The sequence below is a fragment of the Typha latifolia genome, chromosome 2, assembly GCF_019914945.1.
Source record: "Typha latifolia isolate L0001 chromosome 2, TyphaL0001v2, whole genome shotgun sequence".
Taxonomy (NCBI): Eukaryota; Viridiplantae; Streptophyta; class Magnoliopsida; order Poales; family Typhaceae; genus Typha; species Typha latifolia.
In genome coordinates, this window is record NC_133087.1 from 16,494,054 (window position 1) to 16,518,391 (window position 24,338).

General features: G+C 36.0%; 3 protein-coding genes across 4 annotated transcripts; 2 read left to right on the forward strand and 1 right to left on the reverse strand.

Moving 5' to 3' along the window:
* The first annotated feature begins 506 nt into the window (after positions 1 to 506).
* On the forward strand, positions 507 to 7,627 carry LOC140782947 (E3 ubiquitin-protein ligase PRT1). 2 transcript variants are annotated; one of them, XM_073129857.1, is made up of 8 exons: positions 507 to 672; positions 1,408 to 1,436; positions 1,510 to 1,689; positions 4,490 to 4,561; positions 4,666 to 4,833; positions 4,939 to 5,130; positions 6,088 to 6,203; positions 7,171 to 7,627. In XM_073129857.1, the coding sequence occupies exons 1-8, from the start codon at positions 548 to 550 to the stop codon at positions 7,477 to 7,479; spliced, it is 1,191 nt and encodes a 396-aa protein (XP_072985958.1). In that variant the 5' UTR covers positions 507 to 547; the 3' UTR covers positions 7,480 to 7,627. The 2 variants fall into 2 exon arrangements, with proteins under 2 accessions (XP_072985958.1, XP_072985959.1); XM_073129858.1 differs by having other exon boundaries at positions 4,939 to 5,124.
* Positions 7,628 to 11,213: 3,586 nt separating this feature from the next.
* LOC140782785 (cyclin-dependent kinase inhibitor 5-like) lies at positions 11,214 to 14,499 on the forward strand. The gene is made up of 3 exons (XM_073129562.1): positions 11,214 to 11,884; positions 13,715 to 13,915; positions 14,064 to 14,499. The coding sequence occupies exons 1-3, from the start codon at positions 11,445 to 11,447 to the stop codon at positions 14,131 to 14,133; spliced, it is 711 nt and encodes a 236-aa protein (XP_072985663.1). The 5' UTR covers positions 11,214 to 11,444; the 3' UTR covers positions 14,134 to 14,499.
* A 241-nt stretch (positions 14,500 to 14,740) lies between these two features.
* On the reverse strand, positions 14,741 to 23,666 carry LOC140782782 (uncharacterized). The gene is made up of 11 exons (XM_073129559.1): positions 23,548 to 23,666; positions 21,567 to 22,962; positions 21,301 to 21,438; positions 18,354 to 18,389; positions 18,108 to 18,179; positions 16,975 to 17,016; positions 16,736 to 16,825; positions 16,532 to 16,642; positions 16,338 to 16,430; positions 16,099 to 16,178; positions 14,741 to 16,029 (listed from the first exon to the last, which is right to left on the reverse strand). The coding sequence occupies exons 2-11, from the start codon at positions 22,872 to 22,874 to the stop codon at positions 15,255 to 15,257; spliced, it is 2,745 nt and encodes a 914-aa protein (XP_072985660.1). The 5' UTR covers positions 22,875 to 22,962; positions 23,548 to 23,666; the 3' UTR covers positions 14,741 to 15,254.
* Positions 23,667 to 24,338: the final 672 nt, after the last annotated feature.

The window sequence follows — 24,338 nt, forward strand, 5'->3', positions numbered from 1 at the left end:
AAACATTTTTGGCAGCACTTAAAAGTGGGACAGGGGAAAAAGAAACAAAATAGAGGATAAGAAAAATACAAGTCTTATGAACTAAAGTGTAAGTTTGAAGTATTAAAATAACAATTAAAATAGGCTATCTTAGAAAGAGGAGAGTTATATAAAAATTACATCCGATTAGCTGATTAGACATGCTGATATTTTATAACTATATAAAATTATATCTTTTTCTCTTTCCTCCAGCTAAGTTGAGCCCGAGCTTTAGCCTAGCAAGTCCACTCATACTTCTGTAAAATAAAAAATAAATATATTTTTGATGCAAATTAAGAGTAACGCTAAAATTATGTGGACATGCAAATTAAATGGGGGTAAATTATAAATTGCCCCATCAAATTATAAATGGATTTAGTAACTACTTACTAAAAGCTTTTATATCTATCATTTTGCCACATGTTACCTAATAAAATAACAGAAAAACGAAGCATTATATAGGGATTAAATAGCCTAGCTCTCTCATTATAAAGTATAATCCTTGCCTTCGTCTCTTCCTCTCGAAAAGATGGCCGAGAATAATAACGCAGCACCGCCTCTGATGGATTCTTCTTCTTCCTCGGCGAAGTCGGTGCCCGATGGACCAGTCGTCGACGACTTATCCGAATCGGCGTTCCAGTGTTGCGTTTGCCTGTGAGTTTCCCTCATCCTCCTCCACAATCCCTAAAGGCCGGAGCTTCGCGTTTCTCCTTTATCTTCTTATTCTCAAATTACCTTATTTTTGTTGGAATTACCTTATCTTCTTATCCTTTATCTTCCTTTATCTTCTTATTCTCCAGTATAGGATTTTTCTGATTTTGATTTTACCAAGAACCTGGATACGTGTTGGGATCGTTTGCATTGTTGGTGATAAGTTATTTAGGGTCAGATCTTTTATTTATATCTGGTTAGATGGTGTAAATTTGATACCTTGGCATTATCCAGGACTTTTTGTTAGAAATAACAAGAATTTTAGATAACTTTCATGGGTTGGCTGAAGTTGGCAGGATTTCTCCGGTTCCAATCAAATATGAATCATGGTATCTGCAAAAGAAATTTGACGTAAGGCGAGAAAGGGAAGTGCCTATTAAAAAGAAAATAATTTGTGATCTCATTTCAGATTTCCAAGAAAGATAGCTCACGATTTGTTAAAGAAGTCAAGTGAACTCAACTTCTGTAGAAAACAATGAATTTGTCATTGTAACAATGTGATTCCTTTATGACTCAGTTGTTCAGTGAGTTAGAATTGAATTTGCAATTGCAATCGATTCTCTGGAAGAGCTAACAAGCCATAAGGGAGTCATTTGAGGGATGTGAGATGTCATGTCTAAGTATTGGTGGTCTCTTGAACTGCTTTATGGCTAATTTATTTTCCCTTTGATTTTGTAGGGATCTCCTTTACAAACCAATTGTTCTTGGTAAGAGTTCATCACTTAAATTCAGAACTGCAATCATTAGGCATCATAATGTGTCTTTTTTTCCCCACTGCAGCATGTGGCCATATTTCTTGCTTTTGGTGTGTACACCATGCCATGCATGGTCTGCGTGCTTCACACTGTCCTACATGTAGACAGCCATATAATCATTTTCCTGGCATCTGTCTATTACTCCACGATTTGCTTCTAAAGCTTGAACCTGCAGCTTACAAAAGAAGGGAACAAGAAGTGCTAGGTGAGCTCCTGACCTCTAGATACCAAGTACCTAAAGTACTGGATATTATTGGTTTTATATTCCTCCACATTATGCTATCAAATATCTGATGTAGATATTAACACCAGTCAGATATCCAAGTAATTCATTAATACTTGTAGGATGATGTTCTGATCAAGGTAGAGCTTTTTGTGAAATTGAGCCCTCTAGTACTCTTAAGATCTTATTTGTACAGTGCATCTAGTGTTTTCTTATCGATCTATCTTGGTTGCCTCTGGCATCTCAGGATCAAGATAGAGTCTGCATAAAAGAACTTCCTATTCTCTAGATTATAGTCCAAAACCGGAAGTAGGGATGCTGGAATTTTGAACTTTCAATTTAAAAAACTTGCGTTGAAGTGGAAAACAGATATGTGAAAACATTGTCTATTTTATTTAAGTCAACTATAGGACATCTCTTGGTTGATATTTGCAATCAGGTTGTCTCATCCTGTTTAGCTGATTGGCCAACAAAGCTATTCAACTCAATATTCTCAACATTATTCTGAGGAACAATAAGAAAGCACAGAGCCTGATCAGAGCTTTGTATATGCTGATGCTTATGTAGTGCTAATGATACAAGGATGGATGCATGCAGAGATAACAATTCCTCATCTTTTTTTTTTTTTTTTAAGTATAAATATTCTCAAATATTCTTTGGTTGCTGGGAACAAAGAAAACAGTGAAACACTCATATTCAGCAGTCTTCTTATGTTGCGAGATACTTTCAAATTTGTAAGTTACACACGCATGGAAGCAAGCTTTCAAATTAATTTTATATGGATTCACCTAGGCTATAGAATTTCCTTTTTACTGTTTTCGTTGTTTTCTTAATTCTGGTTTAAATTTTGGATATTAGTATTGAACAAAATACAAAATACAAAAGTAAATATAGAGGAGGAAGAAAAGTAGAATAATAAAAGAGGAGTTATTACATATTAATTTGAATCATATCTTGTTGTTTAAGTTCTTTGCCTCTGGTTTCATACCTTAAGCCTCTGTTCATTTGTGGAATAAGAATATGCTTATTTTGATATAAGCCTTTTTATACTAGTATAATAAGTAAACAGTCACTTAGATCATACTAGTATAAGTGTATAACAATACCTACTTTTCTCTCCTCTCAACTTTTATTTAATATTTTTATATTTACCAATTACTATTTTATCCGTAAAATGGATCTCTCAATTTCAGTCCAATTGTCGTCTTTCTTGTACAAGAGTCTTCGGGGAGGTTTCAGGAAATAGCAAGGATTGAAGAATATTCATTTCAATAACTATCTCTTTCCTCTTTTTTCTCTCTTTTCTTTATCCATTCATTATAAAAAAATATTTTAGTCATTTGTCAGACTATTATTTTAATTTTATATCACATCAAGTATAATTATTACACACTATACTAGTATACAACTAAACATTGGAACAGCTTATACCGGTATAAATTTTTTTTATGCAAGCATAAAAAAATCGAATAGCTATGTTAGTATTGGCCTTATTCCAGTAGTGAAAGAGTTCTAAGTTCCGAGACGAGGACAGAATTCTTGTGAGTTTAACACTCTTTTTTCTAAACCTTATTGAGAAGTAGAACTGGAATTCCCTTATTGTACCTTTGTTCTATCAATGGACTATTTGAATTTACATCTAATGTGACTCTGTGGTCATTTGTGACATCCTACTAAGTATAGAGGGCTAAATCATTAATATAAGAGATAGTCAATTGCAAGGTAATTGGAAGAAAAGCACATAGTGGATCTAAAGATAGGTGCAAGTTACTTTAGTGGTAGGTTTGATAGTAATTGAATATTATGAAAATAGACTGGTTGCAAGTGCTGAAAGAAACACTACTTTGGGGAGGCCAAATATCACCAAAATGCATTCCTTTTGGGGGAAAAACAAGTGACTATAAATCTTAATTTTGCTAGACAAAAGATAGCATATAAGCTGCTTCTTGAGGCATAAATTTATCTTAGAGAATATCAGAATAACTGGTGGAATGGAGTGACATTTACTATTTTTCAGGTATGTAGAAATTGGAAACAGCCTTTTTGCTGGACTATGCTTTCATACCATCGTAACTTGAAATATGTTTTATTTTAGCTTTTTTAGCCCGTGAGAGATATAAACGTGGAACAGGCACTAACAACATGGTAATAATAGTGAGACATGAAGTGAAGCTGCTAGGCTAGTAACATTATATGTAGTTCTTGCTTCATGTATATGTACTAAGAAAGCAACCTGACATGCATTTAACATTTGGATATGATGATACCTTATCCTTAGCATTATCTTTTTTTGCTTATAATTTTGATTTCTCTCATGTCACTCATGTCAAATTGCCTTCTAAACATGAATATTTGTTTTTTATGGTATATTGATCAAAGACAGATCAGGCAGCCTTTTGCTCTTTCTTTGTACTATTTATCATGTGTTGCCGCTGCCAAGCATACTGACTAGAAGAGGTTGGCACATGCTATAACAGTGTTATATTGACGCTAATACATATAGGTTCTATGGATGCAGTTGTCAGATCAGCCTCATGCCAATCCATACAGCCTCTTGTTTAAATCACCATTTGGCATGAGGTTGTAACACTGTATGTCGGCCTGTGTTATCTTGTAGTACAATGCTCACGGTTTCTTGTACAGGGTCATGTCATGATTGACAAATCCTTCCTTTCAGTGCTGGGATATTCAATCCATTGTTTATTTATATATCACTACATGTCTTTGCATATGGCTGCATACTGTCATGCACTTATTCTAGTTCTTGTTGTTCACACTCCAGAGGAAGAAAAGCATCGTAAGATCTACTCACCTCAGCTTGTAGATGATATGATCACCGACAGGGCTCACTCTGGTAAGAATCATGTCTCAGTATTTTACGCACTTCCATAATTTGGCGTTATTTTAAGGGTTGGTGACATGTCATATTTGCTTATAAAGTAACCTGCTTATTATAAGACGTTGAGGAATCTGATGGCAAGATCGAAGCTGGGATAACTGCATCATTCCAAGAAGTGCATTTAAGAAAAGTTGCTGGCATGGCTAGTGGAGTTTCTGCAGATGACTTATTATGTTCCCTTTGCAAGGAATTGCTGTATCAACCTGCTGTTCTAAATTGTGGACACGGTGAATATTTGTTGTCGAGATTAGGAGTAAAAGTTTACTATAATTGCCTTCCTTCTAGAAACTTACAAAAAATGGCTGACAATTATTTCGTTTTTAATTGCCCAGTGTATTGTGCATCTTGCCTATCAAGCTTTCCTGGTGAATCACTTAAATGTCAAGTTTGTCAAAGCCTACATCCTGGAAAATTTCCTAATGTTTGCTTGGATCTGGATCATTTCTTGGAAGAACGATTTCCAATAGAGTATGCATCAAGGAGAGAAAAAGTGCAACTTAAGAAGGCTCAGAATAATGGTGGAGGTTCATTAAGCTTTGTATGCTATATCTTCAAGTTATTTGTGTTGATTTATTGTGTGTTTAGACTTTATTATTGTAGCATGACCATGTCTGGAAATTGGTTGTTTCTGTTTAAATTAGACATTCACGTCTGAAATCGTAAGGATAAACCATAATTTGATTGGGTTTTATGTCTCACATGCTTGTACTTATGTATATACTTCTTTGAAGTACCTTGGTGAAGTCCAATAGTTTTCTTGTGCATAACTTTGTAAGAATTTATTTTTAAATTGAATATAAGGAAGATGACTCCACTAAAGTTGAGTGCTCTATAGTAGGCCAGATTGAAGAGAGAATACTTGTATTCAAATGTTGGTTCCAGTTCAAGGTATTTCCTTTTGTGATGAAGGTTTACCTTCTAATACTTTGCTTAGAGATGCTTAGATTTCTAATTTTTAACACAGATGTTATGTCCATTGGTGCTTGAAGGATGCAGTAAGTGGGAATTGATGTAATAGCAAAACACTTCCTAGTTCTTAATTTGTTTTTTTACATATTTTGACATCCCGTAAATGATACATAACTTCCATCTATAAGCATAAAACACAACTTTGATTTCTCCCAAAAGGAAATGAAATAAATATCTATATATGCTATGTGCATAAATAAATGCGTGCAAATATGTGCACTTCCAAGATATGTCATCCATATCCTGGAGCTACAATGTTCTATTCTTGGTGTGCATCCGTTTTCGTGCTTTACAGTTATATATTCATCATCGCTAGAATTGTGCTTCTGGAAAACATTACTTCTATTTGATTGCAAAAAAGCTAATGTGCCATGTAGTCCGATCAGTTGAGGTTTCTTGCATTGAGTGGCAGTTTGCCACATCAACTTGGGTTCGATTGTTTGTTAGGGTTGATTCTCTTACTATGTGGGCAGATGGATGTTGATAACTAAGGTAGCTTTTATGCCACTTAGGTGCTTTGCCAACAGAGAATCAAGGGAACAAATTCTTTCATATCGAGGATGGCCATCTATGTCTGAATGAAGACTTATCAGATGTTCACTTTGGTGTTGGCTGTGATTCATGCGGGGTATGTTTTTGGATTTCATATCCTTTCTTAATGTTGCAGAATTATTATATTTTTGCAAATTGACACTTGCCTTATATGTTTATTCTGGAAGACCACTTCCACTCGGTCTATCTAAACCATTTATTTTTCGGTATAGTTGCATAAAACCATACTGTAAGTTGACACTGGTTCATTGTCAGTTTATAGTTAAGAAGATCCTTTCCCTTCCTTACATATTTACATATGCTATTGACGAAGTTGGCTCTCTTTAAGGTTGTTTCTTTAGACTTTAGAAAATGCTTAATTGTTGTGGGAAGAGGATTTGAGAAAAGAATACCCTTTAAAGACAAGGGATATTGTATGTAAATGTGGAAGGCAGGAATTATATTACTGATATCCTACTCAAAACAGGCGGTTTTTGTCTATACCTGATAAAGGAGTTGATCTGCAAATGAAGTCATTTTCTGCGATAGAGTGATAAATAAGGTTACCATTTGCAAAAGACCTTTAACTATTTTAACCCTCAACCTGAATTATTCAAAGAAATTTCCTGACCACATTACAGTACAAAGGAAAATAGCAAAGTCACAGGAAAAGAGAAGTGCTTGATTAAATCTCATTGTCATATGACTAGTACTCATTCAATCATAAAGATATTGTGAGCAGTTCTTTGTCACAAAAGTCAAAATGAACTGGATGAATCAGTTTTTGAAGCCACCTCTTCTCTTAACTCCTATCTAAAGCACAGGTATCTGTTTTTTCCCGTAATAAAGGAACTAAAGTGCAATTGTTTTACGATTATCATATGACTAGTACTCATTAAGTTATAAAGATATTGTTAGCAGTTCTTTGCCTCAAAAGTCAAAATGAACTGGATGAATCATTTTTTGAAGTTTCTCTTCTCCTTTACTCCTATCTAAAGCTATCAGTTTTTTTTCCCCTAATAAAGGAACTAAAGTGCAATTGTTTTACAATATTTTTTGTCCAGATGTATCCCATAATGGGGAAAAGGTATAGATGCAAGGATTGCAAAGAGAAAATTGGCTTTGACCTGTGCGAAGCATGCTACAGTAGTAGCTCGAAACTTCCTGGCAGATTCAATCAGCATCACACGCCTGATCACAAGTTTGAGCTTGATGATTCACAGTTGTTCCACAAAATAATGATGCTCAGGGTGATGCCAGAAGAAGATCAACAACAAGATGAAGCATATCTTGCTCTTGATGATAATGTCGAAGACCATGTCAATCTAGAGATCATACCAGAGGACAATGGAGATGAAGATGAGGTGAGATAGAAGAGAATATTCTATATATAAACTTCAATTGACTGTGTATAATGTTCTACCATGAATTCACTTTGTGCGATATTTAAATTTCCTAAAATACGATGAGAACAAGTAACCATAATCCTATAACTTTGCAAGCCTGAAAGTTTAAAATTCCCATCTCTGGCCTTGTTAGTTGCTGTTTCGCTTTTTTCATTACAAGTTCCTTTCGGAAAATTTATGGAATTCTTCCTACCTGCCTGTTCAATGTTTTTGCAAATGGAAGATTGAAATGTAGGAAAAATATGAAAACAGAAGTTATATCCTTGACCTTTTGTTTGCCATTGCTTGAGCATCATTGGCATTCCTCTAAGCTTCACCCCAGAGCTTAAGGATCCTATTTGATTCCTTTTACTTGCTACAACTATGAACTATGTGAACTTTATAAATACTCACAGCCTTTGGTGACTATGTGCTGCAATGGAATATTGTTTGGTTGGAATCCTTTTCATTCAAGTTAACCTGCAAACTATTTTTCAAAATAGTTAGACTTCCCAATATACTTTCTATAATAGGTGACTTTTGTACCACATCAGCATTTACATTGGCAGTAAAGGCAAAATAAGCCCATCAATAGAATTTTTTTTTCTTTTTTTGTGAATAATAGTAAGAGTGTTTTTTTTAACTTACTAAATAAATAATTCTAATTATTTAGAGGAATAGATAAAATTATTTTCGATGAAAGTGATTCGCTATCTGTTATCAAGTTTGAAAAGATTGGATATTTTTACAATAAGTTTTAAGTTAAAAGATGACCCAATAGCTCACCAGAATTACAGTGCATCCTTTGCTGACAAAGCTTTGAGCTCATTCATGGCCACACTGGCCAGGAGGAAAGTGCTAAGACCTACAGTGGTAAAACACCCAAATCATGAATTTTTTAACCAAACTAGCCTTTATTTAGATTTTCTTTATCAAAATAGATCGCTCTAAACTTAATACCTAAAAAAGAGTTTCTTCTTATACATAAACTGAATAAAATACTAAATTTATTATTATTTTAATCTAAAAGTAAAACATTAGTTTCACCAGTATTTTATAGCAATAGTTTCCATGGAGAGAAAAATGAATATTCCCATGCTTCCCAAAGGACGAACACACACAGACGGAGTCCTTTTTGGTTGCATCCATGGATTTCACTGTTGCTATCTCTGACACTTATCGGAGAAGAAAGGAGGCTTTGGAAGACTTCAAAGTCCACTGAGAGGTGGAGAGATGGAGCACCACCGCCGAGGAGTAGTTTCTCTTGAGTTCTGGGAGTCCACTCCACTTCCCATTGGGAAATGGGAAGTGCCTTCACTTTGTTGCTTGCTTCTCTCTTTTGAGTCCATCTTTTCCGAGTTATTATTATTATTTTAAGTCTTTCAAACTTTTATTTCATGCCGTTAATTCACCTACAAATTTAAGTATTAGTTACTTTTTAATTTGACAGACTTACTTACGTAAAAAAACTAAATATTACAAACTGCTAAGTGTTTGAAGAGAGAGAGAGAGAGAGAGAGAATTTCTACTTAAATTGTTTACAAACTTTCATATAAACTATTGAATTGAAAAAGAAAAAGAAAAACTTACACTTGAAAGTTATTGTCTGGATAATAATTTTACTGTAATGGTGAAACTTACCTAGTTTCATATTTAAATCTTTCCTTCCATAGTTTTGGAGCTTCAATTTGGAAAGTAGCTGGTTGGGAAGTATGTTCCCGTAACTAATGTGGCCTAACCACCACATTGTATACCCTATTAAATAAAAGGGATAATTAACTATCGTAGTTTTCTACCTACAATTTCTAAAGATTATCTATATAAAATCTCTAAATTAAAAATATATATATTTATATAAACCCTTGGGTAAGAAAAGAAAGTAAACTAAGAATCTTTTTCTAAGGTGCAATGTGAAAATAGTAGTTTAGGGAGTTAAAGTGTGATTAACCCTAAATAGAATGGTTTTAACATAAAGTTTAGCCAATTTGGCAGCCAATCAATTGCTGCCGACTAACGTACTGTAGTAAGTTCCTGCTCCGGCCAGTGGAGCTGCCACCGCACGTACGGGGGAGAGGTGGGGTCGGGTGCGGAAATCGAGGAGATTGCGTCAAAATTCGCGCCGACATCATAAAATAATAATAATAATAATAAGTTATTATTATTATTATCGGCTCGCGTATTTGACTGGGCTCCACCTTCTCGGTTCCCATTTTGGCGGGAAAGGCGGAGGCCGGGGGGCACGTGCGGAGGAACGCGCGGGAAATTTGGGACGCCGGTCGTTGTTTCGGCGGAGAATTTTTTGGCGGGAAATCTTTGAACGGTGTCTGTGGGTGTTCTTCTTGATCCCATGTATCATTCCCCAACCCCACCCAATGAATGCAAAACTATTCTCCTTCCTAATTCCAATCCAACTCCATTATGACGACATAGGAAACATTATCCAAAAATAATTCTTTATGGTGTAATAAAAATTAGACAAAGAGAGTGACAATTTTCTCCAGGTCTACAAATTTATAATGTTTGGATGAAAAAAATTAGAATAAGAAGTGAGTTATTTACTTTCCTTATACCATCATTAATTTCTAATTTTTTTTTGACTAACTTTCTTTCCATACTTTTAATAAAATAAAATGATAAAATTTGAGTAATTTCATCTAAACACTTTGCTATAAAGTGGTGTATAGGCCCTCCAATTATCATTGCAGTGCAAGCTATTAAATTACTAAATAATAAGCTAGTTAATCAGAAAATAATTTAAGGTTTTAGGTGTAAATATATTATTGGGAATTGCTTTAACTCCTCCTGATAAGTGTCCAAAGAGGTCCCATTTGTGTGTAAAGCTGAGAGACAAGCAGCATGGGTAATGCCAATAATGGGCAAGATCACCTGTACTTGGAGCCTCTCAGCACTCACTCAGCAGCAGGCAAGAAAACAAACAGTGAGGCCATAAAAACTTCCATGGATGGATCCAGTGCCACAACTGCCACTGCTTTGGTCCAACAAAGCTCATTATAAATTTTATTTCCATTCAATGAGGTTTATAGCACATCTCAGTACCAATGTTATAGAGTTTGATGACAAATTCAATAAAAGATTTCTCATCCCATTGAATGCCACTCTTTAAGACCAATTAATCAATTAATAAATGTGAGCAGTGGTAAAATCAAGGGATATAAAATAAATTAAGTTTTTTTTCTATTAAAAAAATAATATACTTTCTATTATTTATTTATTTTTCATATTATTAAATATAAAATTAAAGAGGATTGAATAAATTTTCTAACGCATAAGAAATATTATTAATTAAATTTAAATAATATATATATATTATTTAATATATTATCAAATTTTAAGAGCTTTATTTGTGATAATAATGCACTAGTGGATGCCAGGATACCACACTCACCACCACTCATCTTTGGCAAGAGATATTTAAACTCTTGTTAGAGAGAGAGAGAGAGAGGTGGCAGAAGAGACCCAAGATATCTTTCCACTTGTCCATAATGGAAGAGTATCCAATGACTTGGAGGTCAAGTCACATCTCTCTTATGTGCCAGTGATCTAATGATGCACTGAAAGATTGTACATATTTTTATTTACTACAAGTGTATCTAGAAACTTTATATGTTAGATTTTTCATATTTATTATAAGTTTTTGGATACTAAAAAAGGTACTATACGTAAATAAGTACTCTTTAAGGAGTATAACGCAAAAAAGGAAAAAAAATGAAATAAAGAAAGCCTTCGATATTCTCGCGCACTTTTTATTTTTTATCCAATATCTCTCTCTCTCTCTCTCTCTCTCTCTCTCTCTCCTGATTACGCTTTACCTTCTATATGCAAATAGAGAACAAACCCCCTCTCTCTCTCGTTTTCCCTTTCGATCACCGCTTTCAGCACTTGGGTCCCCTTCAAATTCCCCCTTTGCCAACCCACCGCGCTCATATCTTCCCATGGGCAGGTACATGCGCAAGGCCAAGTTGTCCGGCGAGGTAGCCGTCATGGAAATTTCGCATCAAACAACCCTCGGCGTCCGCACTCGAGCTCGAACGCTAGCCCTCCAGCGACTCCAGAATCTTTCTTCTTCTTCTTCTTCTTCTTCTTCTTCTTCTTCTTCTTCTTCTTCTCCCGCTTCTCCGGAATCCTCTCTCGCCTACCTTGAGCTGCGTAGCCGCCGCCTCGAAAAGCCGCTGCCTCCGGCTGTCAAGGCCAAGGAGGCGTGCAAGGAGAGCAGCGGAGCGAGGCCCACTTCGCCAAAAGCGAGCTCGAGGTCGAGAACCGCGAGTTCTGGCTCTGTGAGGAGTTGCTCGAATCCGGCGACGGAGTTGGAGGAGTGTCCGGAAATAGAAGTGTCGTTCGGGGAGAATGTTTTAGAGATAGAAGCGGGAGAAAGGTGAGATTTTGGCCACTATTCTTGGGTAAAAAAACTTAAGAAAGGCAGTTTTTTAGTGGTTTCGAGATTTTTCTTATTTACTGTGCTCTTGTGTTTTCTTTCAGACAAATCAAAGTAGATTTCCCCGTTCTTCTTGTTTTAAGTTCGTAGGACTTCCTTTTTTGGGTAATTTTTGTTTGGGATTAGGCTTCTTCTAAGGTTCGGTGCTTAAAAATGAATAATTAGCAGTTTGGAGCTAAGGAAATGAAATCATTGGATTTTCTTGGCGGTGTCTTAGAAATGGCTTTGTTTTTCTGTAAAGATCTTTCCTTTTCGCTCTCCTTCCTCTCTTGTTTATTTTAGATTTCCTTGGCGGTGTCCTAGAAATTTCGCTCTTTTTGTAAAGATCTTTTCTTTTTGCTCTCCTTTCCTCTCTCGTGTATCTTTTCTTCACCGGCTTTGCAGCTTTTGTTGTCCCTGAAACCTTCGACATACCATTTAACGCTCCCACTGAAAGCTTCTTTTAGTTGGAAAATTTTACTCTTTAGAAAGCTTTGTTCTTTACCTTTACTTGCTCTTTTGTTCCTAAATTGTCCTTGAAGTATACAAGTGTGTATGCATTTTGCTTTGATTGGAGAGGGATAATTCTCTGGACTGAATGCTCATCCTCTATTTGTTAGAATGCTTTCCGAGTGCCAAATAGTCTTCTAGAGATTCCACATTTAACTTACTGGTAAAGTTCATCAACATACTCTGGCTGCTGTAATGAAAAGTTTGATGTTTCTTTTCTTGTGATTTTAATGTGCTTCTAGTTGAAAGCTCTATTGATATCCCCTGCAGAGGCTATACTTTATGTGGGCCTTGGCTACTTGATTAATTAAAGAGATCTCTTTTTCTTTGACCATGTGTCTCTCCCCTGATGAGATGGGCATTTCAGCTACAGTTTTTAGAATGGTAAAGCTGAAAGCTTTCAATGCATTGTCCCAAAGTACTTCACTGTGGTCCTATCTTTGAAGAAGTTAATTCTTTTTCACAAGTGAAGTCATCCTGGGGCAATGTTCTAATTGATTCCTCTGTGGGCTCTCTCAGTGTATCTTGGCCCTTGACAAGTGTCACAAAAGAGTCAGTTGAGAAAAGAAGAAAGAAAATCCCGGAATCCTAGATCACCAATTATTGAGACCTCAATTCATTATCCAAATCGATAGTGATAGTGGAGTCATGCACATGGTTCAATAATTTGGTTATGTTCTGCTTTTGGAACTTTACCTTTTTGAGGTGGTGTAATGGCGTCAACAACTTATCTTGTCCATAAGTGATTTGTAATGTGGTCCTCAAGCTATCCATGTTCAAAGGGTTGCCACTTTTTTCACCTCTAAGCAGTAGATTGGGCCCATATTAGTGCTGTCTCATGCCATTGAATTCCTGGAGTTCTTCCTTAACCTTTCAGCTCAGAATTGTCTGACTGGTAGTTGTACTGTTTTTGTTGGCTTTGTTTTTGCTGCTGCATGTTGAAGGGGAAAAGAAGTCTTAACTATAGGTTATTGTTGTCTGTCATAAAGGATAGAAGCTTTATTCTAATCTGAATGCTTATTGAAATGTAAGTGTCTGTGATGACATGGTTGTCTATAAAAGCTATTCCATATGAATAAGCAATAACTTTAGTTTTGGAACTCTTGAGCTGTCCATCTTTTGCTCAGAAAGAAAATGTTGGGGCTTTTAGGGCATTCTTTTGGTATGCTTTATTGTATTATTTTCAAATTACTTTTATAGAGTCATATATATGCTGTACATTTTCCATGAGAATAGCTATGCAGACATGACTAAGGAGGTCTTATGTGCATTTGTTTGTAGGAATGTCAGGGAGACCACTCCTTGCAGTCTGATAAGGGATTCAGATAAAATAAGCACACCTTGTTCTACAACCAGAACCAAATCAACAGCTGCCAACCGCAGTATGCAGAATTCAACCCATAGAAACATCCCTACTACACTTGAGATGGAAGAGTTTTTTGCTGCTGCTGAACAACTCCAACAAAGAACATTTATGGCAAAGTATGTGGTTCTGCTACCCTTTCTTTAATGTGTTCATTTTCTACTGATCTGGATTATCGAAAAGAAGATAGCTGTGTCAACACATTGTAGCCATGGCTTAATATGTAGTACTTATATTTCTGTTGGTTGTATGGATATTATCTTGTAGGTACAACTTTGACCCTGTGAATGAGCTGCCGCTCCCCGGTCAGTACGAGTGGGTGAAACTGGACTCTTAAATGTGTTCTTCGCCGTGGCACAGTTTCTTCTTCTTGCTAGTTCGTCAATGATCTCTTCCTAGAATTTTCAGAGGGTCGAGGTGCAAGGGAGGTGGTGGTGATAGCCGCCCCTTCTTCCTCTGCTGTCATAAAATCTAAGGGTCCCAAAGTGTCTGCAGTCTAATGGTTTGTAAGATATAGCTGATGGGTTACACTTGGGAAAGACAACCTTCTTCACTCCAGATCAACTGTAACTCTTTTTACATATCATTCTGGAGGTTCTTTTATGGGGTCAATCATCTCTTTTGTTTTCCTTGACGAAATAATGTAATTGATATAAATCAAGTTAGTCTCTTGTATCAAGGTGACAGTGCATCTGATTAGGAATTTTGCCTGGTACTGCTGCTGATGGATATCACATTCTGCTTCAATGTAACCAGTCTACACTAGTTAGCATTATCCTACTGAGGCCATTAGCTGTTCATATAGTTTGACCTTGCAGACTGGGATTGTTACATCTAAAAAGGAAGATAGACAAAAATGTTGAATTTTACGTTAGTTGCTCAAACTTTTCTATGTCCCGGGCGTTAAGACTAATAATGGCATGCAATTCTTTTCAACTGGCAAATTATGGGAATATAACAATGCTGGATGCCTTCATAGATCTGATCAAAACAATAGTCAAAATTCTCGCAGATCCAAGGCTATCGAGCCTAATTCAATACAATTTAATCGACACTTCAGATCGACCCAGAAATTCCAGATTCTTGTACAGCGAGAGAATAGAAAGACGATGTTATATTTTTGCCAGGTCAGGGAAAGATCAGTGAGGGATTCAAAAATACAAGCAAGATAGGAGCAAGTTAAGCGATGTAGTGGACCGTTGTTAAGTGTACAGGACCATACAATAATCATGACTCCTCCCCAAATTCTCAAATCATTTGATAGACTGGTGTATGCAATATGCAATGGTGTGAGATGCCTGAATGGAGGGAAACTCTCGTCTCGTCCATTCCAACTGGAGGTATATCTAAATCCAACCTATGTGCTGTATTCTTTTGTTTAAGGGACTAAAAACCCCACAAAGTCTCACCAGATCACATAAAGACTTGGCAAGTCTCAAGATGCCAGCATATTGATGTTCATCTTCCAAATCGCGCAAGATAAAGATCATGCGGGGCATAGCCAGCCATCACAACCTGCTGCCCATAAAGCCGTCCATGCAAAGAGTGTGCAGCCATGCATGCTGCCTCTTCTCTTGTGAATTCCACAAGTACAGAACCAGGTAAAAGAGCATCAAGATCATGACCTGAAGAATCAACTTCAGTCTTAACTGCTTCTACAGTGCCTTTGGTGTCATCAACATATTTGTTCCCACCATTTCTGCTTTCCTCTAATTCATTTTCTCGGGGAACGTCAAAGCTAGAAATTTCCAAAGGCATGGAGCCATCTGCTTTCTCTACCTCTGCTTTACCCAATGCAGCATGTTCTAAGTCAGCCACTTGTATTGTACAGCAATCTGCTTTTCTAGACACTATGCCATTCGCAGAACCAGTTATCTTTTCTTCAACATATACACTGTCATTTTGTTGATCCCCAGAAGACCCATCAGGCAACAAGGGCTCCCACACGACATTCCCATCTGATGGAAAAGAGTCTGCAGGTTCTTTCCTCTCAAGATTCTCTACTAGCTCCACAGTATTATCAGTTCTTTTGTCTTCAGGAACACCCCCAATAGCTTGGTGTTCTTCAGCTCCATTCTTGTTTGGTGCATCTCCACTTTTCTTCAGACTACCAATTTCCGTTCTGGACTCAGTGCCGGCCAATCCACCATTTAGTTCCGTTTGAGCAGCATCAGTGGCAGTTCTAGAGCTACAAGTCTGCCTTACAACATTCACAGACTTCACAATTCCAAATCTGTAGTCATATTAAAAGTGTTAAAATGACTTAGATAAGTTTAAGAAGAATCAAATGAACATTACGCACCTTGCACACTCTAGACGAATATCTTCCAATGTTTCCTCCAGTTCTGGTACGGATAACAGCAAAAGTTCATCTTGATCAAACTAAACAGAAAGGAAGATATGATATGGTTAGAGTTTCGAAAGGTAGGGAGGGATATATGAGAGTCAACAATAACTTTAAGGTAAGTTGTGTCATGTTTTGCATGCTAAAAGAGAGAAAATTTGTTTTTAACATTAAGTTGACTTATGAATAGAATGTACCACATTTTTTAGCTGCAGGACCTTTGTAGCATCAGCAAGAAGGGGTTTAGCATGCAGAGGAATACCATAAAATGGAGGAACTTCAGAATTTCCCTGAGAAAACAAGTTCACTAATGGATCATTTAAGTAAGATCAAACTTGAATGACGATCTGCAAGAATGCAAATGATACAACGAACCCAAAACTAGAGATACCTCCTCTTCAGGAGAATCAGGAAGAGCCTGAAGTGCTGTTAAGACATGTCCACCCAGCTTCATCCCATTCAGTCCAGCACACGCCTTTAAAGTAATGGAGCTGTCTACATACTGATATCCAAGCAACCATTGGTCAGCTAAAATGTACACATGAAAGAAGAAACAAAAGAACTTCAGATTCTAGAAGATTTTGGCACACTGTACCTCTAAATATGCACATGGCCCATTAAGCTCTTCGTTATACACAAAGCGGTACGCAGCCAAAGGCCCAAATGCACTAATAATTTCCATCAGCTAAAGAAAACAAGAGACAATTGTAAGTAGATGGGAGGTAATGAGTAAATTTTATTTATTACAACAGTTAAAAAATCCAATGTTCATTGCTCATAACAAGTATGGTCAAAAGGACAATATTCATATATAATGATCACATTGCAATTTACCATCTGAGATGAAAGAGCTCCAGAGATTCCGCCAATGAAAATCTGCAACAATAAGTAAAAACAAGCTATGTAATATCACAGCTGAAAGATTAAATACCCAAAAAGATATAACTAAACAAGCAATGCCAAATGATACATCAAAATTAAAGCAGTTTTCTTTTTAAGGTTCTGGGCTCAATAAATTTTGTTCTCCTGTCAAGAATAAGGACAGTAGAACTTCCACGAAATGCTAAGGCAAATTTTGAAATGGCTATGAGTGTAAGAGACTTCTAAAAAGGAGAAGTAATTAAAAATGACAATATATAAATCTGGCATTTTTCAACCCTTACATGATACATGATTGAACGAAGAAACTCCTGCACATTTAATAGAATGGAGAGCATCCTCATAGTTTTAGTGTTAGAACTAATTTTATATTTAAAAAAAATACAGGAAACACATTATGAGATATAATAGGAATTTTAAGACCTGGTGGTGAAAATCTACTGCCACTACATGGTAATTGGGGAATAGCTAGAATTTATCTGAAGGATGAAGTGAATGTGCTGTTCACCCTCCTAAATTGAAGAACCACGTCTCAAATAGTAACAAACTCATTATAATCTAGCTTATACACATGCAGATCACATCTTGTTCTTTGAAAGGTGGATGATAGTTAAACTAGCATGTGTTAGTTCATATTTCCTAACATTTGATGGTAGGTATAACATACTACCTTAATATTCATTAAACTAACTTCAGTACAAGAAAAGTTCATGCTAGGAGCCACTGGATTATGGTAAGAACATGTGAACTTGTTCTTTTATGCCACATGCCAATGATAGTCTAAATAGCACACACTTAGACTATATCAATTTCGCCATTGTTATCAATTTTCTCTGTGTGTTACACTTTTCCATTTTGACTTTATCAGACGAGTGATTTCTCGTCTTTTAGAATTGAAGAAACTTGGTGAAATGGAAAGAGACATTGTTCTTACACATCACATAGATCTAGAAGGCAGATGATGGTATCATGGAGTATGAATGTCTAACTGTATCATTTATCCAGACAACTAGCATCCATTATATAATGGCTGGAAGTATAATAAGATGAATCAGCTAAGACATATTGCCATCACTCTGAACGAGTACCTTGCGAGGCGAATCCTTGACAACATCTGATATCACTTTAACCACTTCTACCGGTTTCTCTGGAACTGGAGTCTGCAAGCAAATAGGAATAGTCTGAAAACCTTGTAAAGGAAATAAAACGATCAACAAGGAGACAGTACAAGCCACAAGGAAACAAAATGTTAGACTACAGAAACAAACAACTATACAGGAAATGCATCCGCTGATAGGTAACAAGTGACAAATCCAGATGTCATCAGTACTTACTTTAACCTCTTCCACCGGCTTCACTGGAGTTGCCGTCTGCACAAAAATAAAATATTGTCTGAAAACACGGTACATGATCACTAACCAAATCTAGCTGAAAAAAAATTTAGGGGCACTATTGTCAACACAAACAATAAAAGGACTACCAAATCAAATGTTAAAATACATTATGGGTGGAACAAAAAGATGTCATACTGCATGTCCACAATTATGAAATAAGTTAATAAATTATGAAAGAAGTTACATTCAAAATTGTCTGCCTATCCGCCTTTTGGAATGTCATACTGCGTTATGGATGGAACTCTTTGTGAAGATTTCAAATGACAAACAAAGAGATAATTACAAAAAACATGTTCAATGTCTAAAAGTTGGACTAATAGTTAGACTAAGATTAGATTGTGCCATCAAGAGTATAATAATATAACTAAAGTTTTCAAGAAGCTAAGGTATAAAATGAAAGGACTCAGTAAAACACCGGCAAAGAGAAAGTCTAAGACATATATTGTATAAGAGAAAAATGCTTATAAATGCAAAAAAGAAAATGAGGGATCAATTTTCTGAAGAAAAAGTGGATATTAAGTCACCATTCAAAGTTATTCTTAAGCAAAAGCAACCATGAAGTTACTATATATAAGATTGAGTGGTTGAGTTTAATAGATCTAGTAAAGCTTCTTAGATAAGGTTGGACATGGATACTTGGATGATCTATTTCCTACCATAAATTTCATATGACTTAATGAGAACAATTTGAAGGACCTTCAATATTTTAGGCAACTCAAGATTCATTACAAAGTAGATCTATGTCTGCTAAATAATATTTCTGCAAAATGGATTTTGGGCATAAATGTTTTATGCACTATGCTTACTTTCTTAAACAAATCTGACAACAAATATCAAAACTATAACAGTAAGAGAAAAATCTTGATATTCAGAAGAAAAGAAATATACTGCAAAACATGAAAGCTACAAGAAAAGAACTGTAATTTAAAAGGGAAAACTTCATCGCCATGTGATAATGGCGCAGTGTAGCATTGTAGCACCTTCCATTGCATGATATGGGTGCATGAAGACAAAAGAATACACTGAGAAAGTTTTATGATAATTGCTGCTAGAGCATGCCTACACCAGATTGTTATGTGAGAAAAGAATAAAAAGAAGAAACATTTGAGAATTTAGATGTCCCAACCATAACAAAAGAAAATGCAATGGAATTGCAATGTACTTTTGCAAATAATAGCTCAATAAAATCCTCAACAGTTCTACATTTACTCAACCTCTAAAATAATATAGCCTCCAGCAGGGCCAAGTTTGCCATGAAACTAAAGCAAGCACCACAATGAGTCACCAGAAGGACTCTAGCAAGAGTCTAAATCAGCCACCAGAAATCAGTTCTGAAATAAGCAGCAATGATATGAATGTTCCACTACACCTGGAAGTCTGCTCTATAATGTCCTCCCTCTGTCACAATCCTGAATGCGGATTATGACACACCAAATTAAAATACCCTAGTTGAAAGATTCCAACATGACCATCAGATATGATTTCATCTAATATACAAAACATATCATGTCTTGCAGAACCAAAACTGTTAGGAAATTTTCCAATGACTAAAAAGTACAAGAGTTCCATGAAAGAAAAAACAATGTCATTTAAGAAGATGAACTCTAGCATGACAAGTTTTAAATCATATATCTAAAATAATGGTAAGTTATCACTATAGTAATTTAATAAAATGGCGAATGAGAAATTATTGCATCATATCTTTTCAATTTGCACATGTTAAAAGTATGAGAATGAACTTCTGAGCATGATAAAAATTAAGGCCTTTTCTCAAATTTTTATCATTATAGACATTACATTACAGACATATAAAGTGGTACTGTAGCATACTCTTCAAGGAAAAATAAGAATGAGCAAGATAGCAATGCATATTGTATCCACCGAAAATGTCTACAAAATGTACTCGTTATGGTTCTATACATATTTGGAGAACTATACACATACTTCACATTCTCCACGAAGAAAATTTATATCATATTACACTCAGTACATATTTTCTAAATCAATAAGTCAGAGACGTTAATGCACAGTTATGACAACATAAAATTAGATATCACAAGTAGGTAGTAAAAAATTTGTCATATTGAGGCAGCAGCAGTTGTGCTTTATGTGTCAACAGCAACTTGAATGAATCTTCGTTCACTTTCATGCATTGGCTGTGATGCAAAGTTCAAAGTACTATGGTCATATTTGCCAAGAGAGAGCATTAGATGTAGGAGCTTGTGCTAATGTTTACATAGACCAGCATTAGGATAAGTATATTCTACAGACTAGAAAGGGGTAGTATATAAACACAACTAGATCTCTATGTTCTACCCTTATCAAATAAATGATACATTACTTTTAATGTTTTTTATTCCCATTTCACATAGCACAACAATGAAAAATAAACCAAAACAGAATCTTTATACTTGGACCATATTTTTTTATATTATCATCCAAATATATATCAAGCAATTGACTAAGAATATCTTAATAGTAACTTCACAATCAAGTAAAAAAGAGGAAAATTTGCAAAACCAAAAGGTCACCTACATAGGCCCAAGACTAAGGCCCCATTTGGTTAAAGAATAATGTAATTCATGGATCCAGTATGCTAGCTGTACCTAGACATGATTCCAAACCTTTAAGAGTTCGTGCAGAGAACAAAATGGAAAGAAACAGAAAAAGGAAAAATCTATCAAAACATTCCACAACTTGTTTAAAATGAACCTATTTAAACCAAAATAACAGTTAAGAAGTGAAATTTGGCACAAAAAGTAAAAGAAAAACTTTGAAATAGTTAAAATTAAAACCAAATTAAAACTTCTAACAAGAAAACAACAAATAACATTAAATGCAGAGTAACAAAGAGGAAAGAAACAAAATGAGTGATTAGAAATCTTACGGCTGTTTCAATATAATCTTTAGGGCGTCTAATTTTCAAAATTGATCCAGAGAGGGATCTCCCATCGAAAGAAAGAGCTGCTGTAGCATCCTCTGGTGTAAGAAATTCAACAAGCGCTTGATACTTCTCTTTGTTTATCTGCAATAAATAGATACGGATGACGAGAAGGAGATTATCAGACATGATGGACTTTGTAACAATTTCAGAAAAAGCAAAAGCAAAAAACAAAAAAAGAATGAGAGAGAGAGAGAGAGTAGCCGACTTACAATACAGCTGATGCATGGTTTAGTTCCTTGGATATGATTAACACCAGATGACAACAAGAAATCATTAAGGCAGTCGATCACTGTTTTATCAGAGGCAGATACTGGCACATTTTCTATGTAAAGTCTCCTCAGTGGGCGGGTTGCCTGTGTAAGCTGTACTGAATCTATAGATGCATTCTTTGCTGTTAACACAGTCTCAAGCGAAGGTGCAGACTGTGGTTTTACTGTGACTGGTGTGACTGAAATAGAAGACGGCATCTCATGTATCTTAATTGAAGGTGGCTGGAATTTGGCAATTTTGGATCCTACTCCGGGATTGCTTGATCCCGCTGGAGGCTGATCCCATGTGGATGTTTTCCTTTCAGGGGAACGAACTGTTGGAGATGGTGTCCTAACAGCTGCTTCAGTTTTCCTTTTCCTTGGAGAGTAGCCACCAAGTCTACTATCATGTTTCCGGTGATGCCCACTAGCATACCCACCATTCCCAGAAGATCTATTCCTGTCAACTTCAGAATATCTCCGCCTTGATTTTTCTTTAAATGATTCAAACAGTGACTCAGCGTAATCTTTCCCATGGTAGGGGCGCTTATGTGCCTTTGGTGATGATGATACAGACCTTCTATCTCTTTCTCGATCATATTCTCGGCTCCTAGATCTTCTTCTTTTTGACCTTAGCTCTTCATAGTGGGGTTTTGAATGTACCTTCCTCCGATCATTTGTTTCTTCATAATCTAGATCTCGACTTTTTCCAGAGCCGTGCTTCTTTGAACTGGACCCATCAATCTCTGATCTGATTTTCCCATCATTATGGCCATGGCTCTTTCTTTTTCCCTCCTTTGTAGACTTCCGATCTCTCTCCATACTTATATCCTTTACTGCTGTCTCATTTTGCTGTTTCCTCTCAGATAGTTTCTCATATGCAGCTCCTGACCTGTTATCATTTCTTATCCTGATATGACTGTTCTTTTCGTCCATGCGTTCTCTGTCTCTACCTCTCTCAGTATTGCTGGATTTTCCTTTCACATATTCAGAACCAATTGTACTCTTCAAGCGATCTTCCTTTTTAGCTCCCATATATTTCAGATCCTTCATGCTCGTATCTGTCCTTTCAGGCTTTATATGATCTGAGAGAATTTCATCACCGTCATTTCCAAATGATTCCCTAAGATCAGTTTTTATTTCTTCAGGATTGAGCTTCTTTTTCCGGTGCAACATAATCTTCTCAAAGCTAAAAGGCCTTGTACGAGCTGATGTGCCTTCATTGGAACTTCTCTCGCTTGTCCCCTTACTCCTATTTATCCTACTCATCTCGCTCAGATGCAAATACCATACATTAACTATTGCAAGATCATCCAATTATAAGCAAGTCGTGCTGCCAAAATTTCCTTCCAAAACTCTACAATGGAAGGCAAAAATGCAAATGAACCCTTTCAATGTCAAGGAGTCCACATGGAGCAAAATAAAATATCTTTTTTTCGCAGTTAATTTAATCCTAATTTAAAGCATAGAAACAAAAACAAACAGAAAAAAGAGAAATTTAGAGGCCAAATTGATATCAAATAGACATTTTCCTACTGTAATTGAACAATGGTAATCTCATCATGACAAGAGTATTGAGAATTCTATTAAAAAGAAGAATGGGCCGCAGAAGATCCCAAGTTTCCCAAGAACAACTAGAAATCGTGTGCCTCTCCTTAATCTCTAGTATCTAATGCCACTAACGAAGTAAAGGCGTGAACAGACGCCCATCCAGACAATCAGTACAAAAGGCCCAACCAGAAGCAGCCGCATCTCATCACCACAACATAGATAAACCTTCGCAACCCTAAACGAAAATTTTACACCCTACTTCCTCAGAAATTTATTTAGAAACCCTAAAAAAGACCGATTTATTATCTTCGACACCAAAACCCAGATAGAAATTAATCATCCGAGAATCCACCCACGCGAAAGAAAGAGAACAAAGAGTCCGAGTTGTTACCTCGCCGGCGCCGCACGGCGCGAAGTGATGAGATACGAAATCGCTTCTTGCTCGCGAACGAAGCAGCGACGAGAGGAAAAGAAGGAATGACTTCGGACTTGTCTACTGTGATGTATTAGCGAGGAATGGCTCGATCGGAAATGGGCGGCTGGGATTGATCAAAGTCAAGCAAGATCCGAATCCGATCGGATATAGTTTCGGATCCGATCCATAGGACGCAGCTGCTGATATCGGATCCGATAACACGGCCGTCAGATTTTTTATGAGAATTGATAAAAACACCCTACATTTTTTTATAGGGAAATTTGCAAATAAAACCCTATATAATATAGGGTTGTTTTATGGTTCGACTCTACCTTTTTCTAAAACCATCATTTTTAAAAATAATAATAATAATTAAAAATAACTCTCGAGTTAATTTAAACTCGTATTAGCTTAATAAAATAAAATTATTCTATTTTATCTAAACTAATATTTATTTTATTTAAGACTTTCTACATAATAAGATAGTAGGAGTAAATCTGGAATTATAATAATATTAATCTAAATAGAACTAAAATACTTTTGTTCTATTTGATAAAAGAAAAAAGAATTTGTGAAAAAAAATTAGGTAAGACTTAAACCATTAGAAAAAAAAACTCTTTAATGTAGGGGTTTTTTTATTATAGAGTTGGTAGGTGCCTTCTCCATGACCAAGGTAGTCATGGGTTCGACTCCAACCCTAAAATAATATTGTGGATAAATTATTTGGTGGTTTGGTAGTTTAACTCGATTCGGTTGATAACTCGGTA

Bases quoted from the DNA above. Each gene is read 5' to 3' on its own strand.
- LOC140782947 (XM_073129857.1), top strand. From the start codon at position 548: ATGGCCGAGAATAATAACGCAGCACCGCCTCTGATGGATTCTTCTTCT. The intron at 673-1,407 runs GTGAGTTTCCCT...TTGATTTTGTAG, and splicing joins TTCCAGTGTTGCGTTTGCCT to GGATCTCCTTTACAAACCAA. The intron at 4,562-4,665 runs GTAAGAATCATG...GCTTATTATAAG, and splicing joins CACCGACAGGGCTCACTCTG to ACGTTGAGGAATCTGATGGC.
- LOC140782785 (XM_073129562.1), top strand. From the start codon at position 11,445: ATGGGCAGGTACATGCGCAAGGCCAAGTTGTCCGGCGAGGTAGCCGTC. The intron at 11,885-13,714 runs GTGAGATTTTGG...ATTTGTTTGTAG, and splicing joins GAGATAGAAGCGGGAGAAAG to GAATGTCAGGGAGACCACTC. The intron at 13,916-14,063 runs GTATGTGGTTCT...ATTATCTTGTAG, and splicing joins CAAAGAACATTTATGGCAAA to GTACAACTTTGACCCTGTGA.
- LOC140782782 (XM_073129559.1), bottom strand. From the start codon at position 22,874: ATGAGTAGGATAAATAGGAGTAAGGGGACAAGCGAGAGAAGTTCCAAT. The intron at 16,826-16,974 runs GTAAATTGCAAT...TGTTTTCTTTAG, and splicing joins GAGCTCTTTCATCTCAGATG to CTGATGGAAATTATTAGTGC. The intron at 16,643-16,735 runs GTACAGTGTGCC...CTTGGATATCAG, and splicing joins GGCCATGTGCATATTTAGAG to TATGTAGACAGCTCCATTAC.